Source organism: Mus pahari, chromosome 11, assembly GCF_900095145.1.
Source record: "Mus pahari chromosome 11, PAHARI_EIJ_v1.1, whole genome shotgun sequence".
Taxonomy (NCBI): domain Eukaryota; kingdom Metazoa; phylum Chordata; class Mammalia; order Rodentia; family Muridae; genus Mus; species Mus pahari.
In genome coordinates this window covers 8,506,735-8,516,598 of record NC_034600.1, presented here as the reverse complement: position 1 = coordinate 8,516,598, position 9,864 = coordinate 8,506,735, and the positions used below count along the sequence as shown (strand labels likewise).

Below are 9,864 nucleotides of genomic sequence, written 5' to 3'. Positions count from 1 at the left end.
TCCTCCTCCTCCTCCTCCTTCTTTTCTTCTCCTGTTGCACTGGAGATCTACCCAGGGTGTCTAACATTTAGTACATCCTCAGGTATGTCTTGATTTAAGCCCAGGTCTTCTACTTGAGAATGTGAATTGCACTAATGCCCGTGCCACATGGATTTCTCATCCTATTAACCCCACTAGGTGGGAATCTCACACACAGCCCTTTCTCACCAGTCTAGACTTCTTCTACAGCTAATTCTGATTTTCAGAAAGACCATGTTAATTCTCTCTAAAGCACCCCCACTCCTAGGAACATGACAAAGTCATTCCTTGTCAGTACAACCTCAGTTTCTTCAGGCATTTGTTTTCACTTCATCCTGACTCAAGGCTTAGCTTTCAGTGATGCTGATACTTTGAGGATCAGGGCATTCAGGTTTGGCTGTGTATTGTTTCTCCTTCTCTGCCCCCCATCTCCCACATGTCTGCCATATACACACAGTTCTTACCCTGGTTGCTGAGTGGAAACATGGCTGAGCACAACGTCTACTGCAAGCAGTGCTTTATGAGGTCTCCTGTAGAATTCTCTCTCTACTCATATCTTCCTAGATGGCTCTGCTCACCCTCAAATGCTTTCCCCAAGTTAATGAAAAGTCGTCAGTGGTATGTGCTGGGCCACAGGATAACAAAGTGTATGCCATGCGTGCTTTCCTGAAAATGTGTACCCTGGATCTCTATTCACAGCACAGTGGATCTGAATCCCAGAGGCACAGGCCTGAGAACATAAAGGCTGATCAAGACTCACAGGGTAATGTGTACAGTGATATAAGCTGAAGAATTGCCCTATAAGGAATATCTCAGCATGGTCCATCCAGAACCATAAAGGACTTGTTCCTTTACGTGCTGCAGTCTGGGAGGAGACAGAGTCACAGCAGTGCCACTTTCTCCATAACTGTGGTTGATTACTACAGAAGGCATTACTTAGCTATGGCTGCCTCTTGTTTGTTGTGGTGACTTGAAGGGTCGAGTATGTATTGTTTACTAACAGAACTTTAGCATTTATAAACTTTTCTGTTAGTTTGAATGCACATTGATTTTTTTAGAATATGAAGAATTGAAAGAGGTAAGAAAGTATAATAAGTCTTTAATGTAAGAGATTGGTTAAACATGAACTCTTTTGATGAAAAATGTGTCCATAGTACTAAGTACATAAGCCAATGGCATACTTTCAGGTATGAGAAAGTATTTAATGTGGAACTTAACATATATTTTTCCCAAGGCACCCACATCTTAGCACTTTACCACCCTTTGAAAGTATAGTTACAGAGGATCTGATATCCTGTTCTGGCTTTTGCATGTACCAGGCAGAATAGTGCAATAATCTTTTAAAAATATATATCCTTTTCCACTCCCCAAAAACCCACAAAATAATTATTTATTGGCTAAAAGGAAGTTGCTGCAAGGTGTGGAGAATTAAGACTGTAGCAAAAAGTGAAACTTTGGAGCACCACTTAAATGCTAAATTAGACGATGTTGGTCTCGATGATTGACAGGGCAAAGTAATCACAAGATGCAGCTGAAAACCCAGTGTTAAGCTGTGCTCTGGGGAATTGGCTGTATTCTCCTGTGCTATGGGGAGCTGACTGTATTCTGCTGTGCTCTGGGAAGCTGGATGTACAGCCTTAAGAAACTCATTTGACTAGCCTGCAGTAAAATTATCTTCACTTGCAAAATGAAAAAACATGGCTAGCTTTTCTCCAAGGCACTTTTAATTTTTTAATTCAAAATTTTGTGAATATGCATTGCTAACTATTCAGGTCAAGCAAAATTTTATGGAAATTGTATGGCTGGTTTAATGTGTGGAACCACTTTTTATGGGTTATTTTAATATAAAACTGATACTTGGATTTCTGTTCTTCCTTCATTAAGGTCCTCCTCTTTTTCTTCTCTTTTTTATTTTTATTTTTTTATTCTGGAACAATGCCTCATGTAGCCTACCCTGGTCTTGAACTCACAATGTAGCCACAGTTGGCATCGAACTAGTCCTTCTGTGTCACTTTGCATATGCTCTTTTTATAGGCATATGCCAGCATAACTGCTATTTAACTTTCTTCTTATTTTTGTGCATAAAACTGCAGTCAAAAATATTCTGTAAACTTCCACAAAATTGTGCAAAACTAATGGATAGTGTATGGGAAACAGGAAGTGGAAAAAGGAACAGGGAACTTGAGAGGGACTAGCTGATTAGGGATGTGGAGCCAAGTCTCAACCTAAAGCCAGGTTTGCTGGGACCCAGGAAGGTCTTACCTTCAGTTAGACTCCTCTCCTGCCCTTCTTTTCTCCTATTCTCTCTTCTTTCTTCAAAGTTTTGTTTTTATTAGCTTTTTGTAATTACTACAGGAAGCAAAAAGTTTCACTCTGGCATTTTCATACCTTGTGTCTGTCGCTCATCCTTCTCCACTCTGTCCTTTTGCCCCATTCCTGCTGGTCCCTTCCTCCCCAGCAGATTCCCTGCTGCCTCTGGGCTACATGGCTTCTATAAGCTAGTCTTTACTCCCATTACCCTTTTGCATATCTCATGGTCCCCTTTCTAGTCTTATGACCTATGCTACACTCACACCCATATGTATTAGCTGTACATAGAAGTTAAAAATCTAAGATCTTCTGAATATGACAAAACCTATTAATCTTCCTGAGTTTGAGCTACTTTTCAGTTTTAAACAAAATACTAGAACATACACAAGAACTGCAAGAGTTGAATATCCCCTTATTCTTTTGGTTAATAAATGGGCTAATAAACTGAACAGACTAGTCTCCAAAGAAACACAAATGAACACCAAATATTTTTAAACATGTTCAGCATCTTTAGCCATCAGGGAAATACAAATTAAAACCACTTTGAGATTCCATCTCTCCCTAGTCAAAATGACTAACCTCCCAAAAGCAAATAAGGGTGAGGATGTGGGGAAAGAATCACCCATTGTTGGTGGGGTTGTAAACTGATGTATTCACTATGGAAATCAGCATGAAGGGGTCTGAACAAGCTAAAGATAGAAATGCGCATATGGCTCAGCTATATCATGGTAGGGTACATGTCCCTAAACCCATGTCCTATACCATGAAGAGAGTCCTGCATATCCCTCCTGACTCTCACAACAATCATAAAGGCTAAGAAACAGAAGCAGTCTGGATTTCCATCAACAAACAAAAGGATGCTGAAATGTGATGCATATACACAATAGGATTTTATTCAACTGAAAGGAACACACTGTTACTAAGATAGAGAAATTACTTCCAGAGAGCAACGAGCCACAGGAAACAAATGTACTTCCATATCACAAAGTACTTACACACCGCGGAAGGGAATGTCTTCCCAAAGTAACTGTGTGATGTTTTGTTTATAGCCAAGGAACTCGTAGTCACGTGCTGATTGAGATGATCTTGTTTACTTGTTTGCTTATAATGCTGGCCTGATTGAATGCCAAACATGCAATTTTCCCAACAGAGTCATCTCCATTGTCTACACTTGAACCTATTTAGTTGTGCTTGGTCAAATATTTTTACAGGAAAAAAAAATAAAAAAACTTTGTTTTCCCCCATCCCTTGGAACACTTGAAGCAATAAGTCTTTTATTACTCTCTCTGAAACCTGCACAATTTCCTGGCTCTAGCCCTGAGACTCCACCATCATTTTGGAAAGTGTTCTATTGTGCCAAGTATATCTGCGCACTCTAATGAGACATTTGCAAGCAGGGAGGCTTCTGCTCTCAGATTTTGAAACAAACATGTTTTTGCCAGTCACTGAGAATGATTTTTAACATTGTTGTTGAAACTAATTTTGTTTGTAGGGCCTTCTAATACTATAATCACAGTTTGCACTTTCTGTGCCATACAGATAAAAAGATAAAGCTGCATAAAGGCCTTGGACAATGCCATTCCAGCACTCACCGAAAGGATCAGGAGTATATGCACAAGTGTAGACACAACAGTGATTTTCCCTCAAAGCCCAAAACAAGCTTATCCGGTGACTTAAACACATACCACTGCTTTTGACAATCCCCCAACTAAAAACACAACAGAAAGGAATTTCATATCACTTAGTTCTAAGAAGGGATTACTATAGATGGTTCCTACTGTATTTGCCCCAATGCTAACCACATCTTACATGACTTCCTACACAACTTCAGCCTATCCCTGCCTATTCCCTATCACTTAGAAGGAAGGTGTGCACATCACAAACATGATTAGATGGACTAACGTTCTTTATTCCCTTAGCATCTATGTATCATTTTCTAGCACTCAATTCAAATTCCTGACCTCAACACAGTTGGACTGCTCTCTTGCTCTGAATTCTGACTACCCAGACTCGGTTTCATCCTTTGTATGATGTTAGGGACAAGTGATTCGTTTTGTATACACTTTACTTTTCCCAGCTGTAAAAAGGGAGTAAAATTATAATAGTGCCCATGGTTATACGGCACTTATAAGAATAAACTGGACAACTAGTAAAAGTCGTCATCATGACTGTCCTCATCATCACCTTGAAAAGAGACACTAGTAAATCAAAGAATTCAGAGCTTGCATGGCTGTGTTCAGTGACCTGTAAAATGCCATGGATACGTATTACTAATGCTTACCCATTACTGTAAAGGGACACCAATGCCTAATTTGTGTATCTATATTAAATTAAGATGGGATTAAAGCTCAGCAGGGGATCTCCAGAGTTTATTTGAGTTTATAGCAAATGCACATTCAATACAATGCTTAATACTCATAACAAAGATGTCTGTGAACCCTTCCAATAGGATCAAAGTGTGTCACTGACCTTGGAGTTCACTGGATTACTAACCAATATTTGGTAAACACCTACAGTCAATAAGTGTGAAAAATAAATTTTAGAAATATAAGGACTTGAGACTTTCCCAAAAGCTGTGCCCTGTCCATGGGATATGTTCTTCTGGCTGGGCTGCCTTGTTTGGCCCCAGTGGGAGAGGATGTGCCTAGCCTCGCAGAGACTTGATGTGCCAGGGATATCTGGTAGGTACATATATATATATATATGTGTGTGTGTGTGTATTTCATTGTCGCCTGCAAAACAAGAGGGTGTCAACCTTGCAAACAAGTACTGAGTCCTTTCTGACCTCTTCAATATGCGGTCTCCTTCCTTAGATCCCAAAGGTTCTTTTTTAAAAAAATTATTTTATTAGATATTTTCTTCATTTACATTTCAAATGCTATCCCAAAAGTCCCCTATACCCTCCCCCTGCCCTGCTCCCCTACCCACTCACTCCCACTTCTTGGCCCTGGCGTTCCTCTGTATGGGGCATATAAAGTTTGCAAGACCAAGGGGCCTCTCTTGCCAATGATGACTGATTAGGCCATCTTCTGCTACATATGCAGCTAGAGACACGAGCTCTGGGGGTACTGATTAGTTCATATTGTTGTTCCACCTATAGGGTTGCAGCCCCCTTCAGCTCCTTGGGTACTTTCTCTAGCTTCTCCATTGGGGGCCCTGTGTTCCATCCAATAGCTGACTGTGAGCATCCCCTTCTGTATTTGCCAAGCACTGACATAGCCTCACAGGGGACAGCTATATCAGGATCCTTTCAGCAAAATCTTGCTGGCATATGCAATAGTGTCTGGGTTTGGTGGCTGATTATGGGATGGACCCCTGGGTGGGGCAGTCTCTGGATGATCCATCCTTTCGTCTTAGCTCCAAATTTTGCCAGACAAAGGTTCTTACTTCACGTCATTTTCCTTCATCTCCTAGCCACATAACTGTTCCTTCACACAGGTTTTTAAATTAATGCAAACATGAACTTGTTTGCAAAGCACTGTTAGGTTATATTCATATGATAGGATCACAATCAATTCCATCCACCTGCTGAAGCTGCAGCATTGCTGGCCCATCAATGAGGGTAACTCATAATTTTCATTAACTTATATTTTCTATGAAAATAAATGGTCTTTATGTTTTGAATTCTTAGAAACATGAAATAACCTTTAAAGAAAATTCTTCAGGAAATGCTTTCTAATCTTATCAAAAGACTTTTAGAGCTAAATTTTCTTTTTAAAAAGTCTATTGTATTCACTGGTACAGTGATGACACTAACTTCTATAATTATGAAAGCCATATTTTCCCCTTGCTATTGACCTTAATAAGAGTAGAGATCCATAAATAAAAACTACCCACATTCATTCTAACAGAAGTGGTTGGAATTTTATTGGTTTATTTATTTATTTATTTATTTATTTATTTATTTATTTATTTATTATTGGGAGTATTCTTTGTCTCTTTTATCAAAGGCAAGACTTTGAAGAAAGTATCTTTTTGTAGCCATTTTCAACAAAGGCAGCAAACAGCCTAGTGCATCAGCCATAATTTCAAAAGTTAAAACAGAAAGTAACATTTGTTAAGCATGTTTATTTTCATGGACTAAATATTGGAATACTTATACTGTGGAAATCACTAAGAAATAATGAGTTTTGATGACTATCCCATAGACCTAGGCCTTGTAAAATCAGATCGAAGAGTCCCCAGTACAGGAAGCTTGAGTAGTGAGGGTCCTGAGCTCTGAGACCCTGTGAAGAATGGCTTCTTAAAAGCATGGTCTACAGGGTTTTAAGAATATCATCATCATCATCATTATTGCTAATATTTTTACTGTAAAAAGCTGAGCTGAATAGCCCTTTGCAGGGTGAGATAAGAAGACTGCAATCTCAAGACCAGCCTGGACTCCATAGTTAGACAGTAGCTTAACTGCAACTAAATGCAGCAAAGCACGGCAGTCCAGCACAGCAATGTTCAGAGGGAACACGCAAAATGGAGGAGGTTATTACTCATGTTTTACACCACTTATGCTGCCTTTGTCCTTCAACAGCATTCAGTAGAGACAGTAGAATCTAATGTGTCACAAATCAGAAGAATCATGCTGTAAATTTTTTCCTATGTTTGGTTCATCATTAAGAATATCTCAAGGTCTTATTAAGAGAAAAAGTAAAAGAGGGAAAACATGCTTTGCATCCAATGACTTAGTTTCCAGTAGAGAAAAAGCATAGATTGATTTTAGCCAAAAACACTTAATTGCCACTCAATAAACAATTTTTTTGAGGATGACTTTCCTTGTGTTATTTGAAATTGAAAAGCCACTGGGACTTATAATTGGGGACTCTTTATTTCCTAGAGCGTAACTTTGTGAAATACTTTATATAATTTGAATATTAACAAGAAAAAATTAATTTACAAATTGGAAAGAAATGAGACCTCCATTCCTAAAAAGAAACATACTGAATTTTAAGTAAAGTGCTGACTATCTTTAACATCTCAAACTCCCCCCCTTTAATAAAACAAAGAGACAAACACTTAGAAATGCATAGATTGTTTATTTCAGGGATCTAAGGCCTTCCTCGAGCCTGAACCCTGCAGGTTCTTTCAGGCTCATTTTACCCATATCTTTTTCACCGATTTTTTTCAACTAAATTAGCATGTGGGTTGAGAAATGAAATATTATCTGTTTGTGTGTGCTCTTCGTACCACCAGCCAATCAGTCTGCAGAGGAAGGGAACCAGGAAAACAGCCAAAGAATGGGGCACAAGAAAGGACGGACTAGGGGAACTGCCATGCCTTACTCTGTGGTCAGCCACTTTAGACAATGGCACAATCTGTTAAATACTGCTGGAAATAACATATTAGAAACTCTGGATCTAATAACATCACATCAGACTGAGTTCCCATTCTTTCCAAGAGTTAGTTTGGCCACTGTAATCCACTATAAGAACCCAGAAGCAAGGCACATAATTACTTAGACATTCTTTTGCTTTAATACAGTGTATTTTGTTATACTCTTTTATTTGAATTGCTCCCAGCATAGTGTTTGATAAACTAGAATATCTCCCTCCTGTTCATGTTAAAAAGAACAGAATATAATGTATATTCTAGCACTCAAATATTTTATTTATTACATGTATCATGATTTGAGAATATGTAGGTCTTTTTTTTTTTTTCACTATTTAAGGTTCAGAATGCTCTCATAGTAGTACCATTTTCTAATAGAAGTTTTGTTCTCAAGTACAGAGTACTCCTTCAAATATGCTTGGAAGTTAAAATAAATTTAACTCATCCTCTAAAGAAGAGAAAACTCATTTTCCTTCCATCAACTCATTAACCCTCTGACCTTTGCAAAAATGTTAATTATTGACTATATTTCTAGTGAAAAGTAATCTCTAGGTTTTACTTAGAATCTAGCAGTTTTATAGTGTTTATAAATTTGAACAGAAATGAAGCATTCCTGAGCATGACAGTGAGTCAATTAGGAAGAAAGTATTTATAATACCAACTGTCATTAGTACATTAAGAACTCAGCTCATTACTATCCTACGAATTTATAGCTAGAGCTCTCAAAATCAAATTAGCTACTTCTTCCATGTCAAATGAAGCTGATGGCTCTAAATATGAGCATCTGAAGTTAAATGACATAAGACACCTGCCCTAAATTCTATATTTGATGCCAGTTTCTTGAATCAGTTATCTTTAATCCCAACCTCTTAGCTTAAACAAATTAGCAAACAAAGCTGTCAGTCATTTTCTACGCAGATTTCTCTATGCATCAACCTGTACCATGGTTGTCTAGCAGCAACTGAGAAAGTAAGATGTGGTAAACAAGCTCACATACGTTTTAAAACAGCTCAGCCTGAAGTTCCTAAGTCCATAGCCTCTCACTCAGGTCCAAGTCCACACATGACAGGACAAGAGGCTTTTACTACCTTCTCATATTTAGCTTTTCAGTTAATGAGACCTTCTTTTTATGCCAGTAAAGGACCATAATCATTTAGGAAAGAATCAAAGCTTTATTCATATGAATATTAATTTGATATAACCTTTAATAGAAACCATATGATAACAAAATGAAAAAGACCCCTAAACTGATATCCTGAAATAACGAATTCTTAAAAGCAATCTAAAGCAATGTAAAGCTAAAAGAGTTTCAACATTACCAAGGTTCTGCCTTTTTTCATAAACAAGTTCCAAGAGAATACTAATCTCTTAAATTAGGTCTTTCAAAGGTGCAAAGCATTTTAAGCCCAAAATACAAACATCAGACTCATAAATACCACTCTCGGTGCTCAGGGAGGGGACATTCTCTGAGGCACAATCCTGAACTGCCACATGCATTTAAAGCTGCTACAACCTAAAGAGTGAATCCAAACCTTGCACTTACCTTATGACAAACGAGTGGTAAATTGCAGAAACTTTTCAGCCTGTAGCTATCTAGCATAGTGCTTGAGAAACGAACAAATCATCTTTCACCCCGCTGAGCTGTGTCTCCAGACTTGGCTTTCTTCGCAGAACACAGCATAAGTGTCTGTTCACCTCCAAGGGAGAGCAACACCCTCTCAGCACTGAGCACTTGCAGCTCTGAACTGCAGAGACTTAGAGTGAAAGTAGGAGGAACCAGTGAGGTTTAAATACCACCCATTGCTTCAGAGTCACAGGATATGACTCAACTCTCAAGTCGGTAAGGGGAGAGTTTCCCTCTGCAAACTGTTAGTACAAATTACATAAAAAACATCATTTCTGGGGACCTAAAATTCTTACAAACTCATATATTTTTATTTACCTTTTGTAATAAACCTCTTCTCCATGACAAAAGCCACAGTAAAAAATGAGAATCACATCACATATGGACAGAGAAAATATTTGCTGGCTCTTTGCAGTAAGCTGATTTAATATTATTAAAGATGTGTGAACTTGACATTTCCCAAAGATGGTGTGTGTGTGTGTGTGTGTGTGTGTGTGTGTTCTTTAAAATCTTAAAGATATATGCCGGGCGGTGGTGGTGCATGCTTTTAATCCCAGCACTTGGGAGGCAGAGGCAGGCGGATTTCTGAGTTC

At 38.4% G+C, this 9,864-nt stretch overlaps 1 protein-coding gene across 4 annotated transcripts in view; it reads right to left on the bottom strand.

Moving 5' to 3' along the window:
* Mctp1 (multiple C2 and transmembrane domain containing 1) overlaps positions 1 to 9,864 on the bottom strand; it is a 595,681-nt gene that overhangs the window by 400,669 nt on the left and 185,148 nt on the right. Inside the window, exon 1 of one of the 4 annotated variants that reach the window (XM_021208516.2) lies at positions 9,191 to 9,403. The exons of the other annotated variants lie outside the window; for them this stretch is intronic. Within the exon in view, the coding sequence (XP_021064175.2) occupies positions 9,191 to 9,247 (57 nt within the window). The 5' untranslated portion in view covers positions 9,248 to 9,403. Of the gene's footprint in view, positions 1 to 9,190; positions 9,404 to 9,864 lie in introns of those variants that run through there. 4 annotated transcript variants of the gene reach the window in all.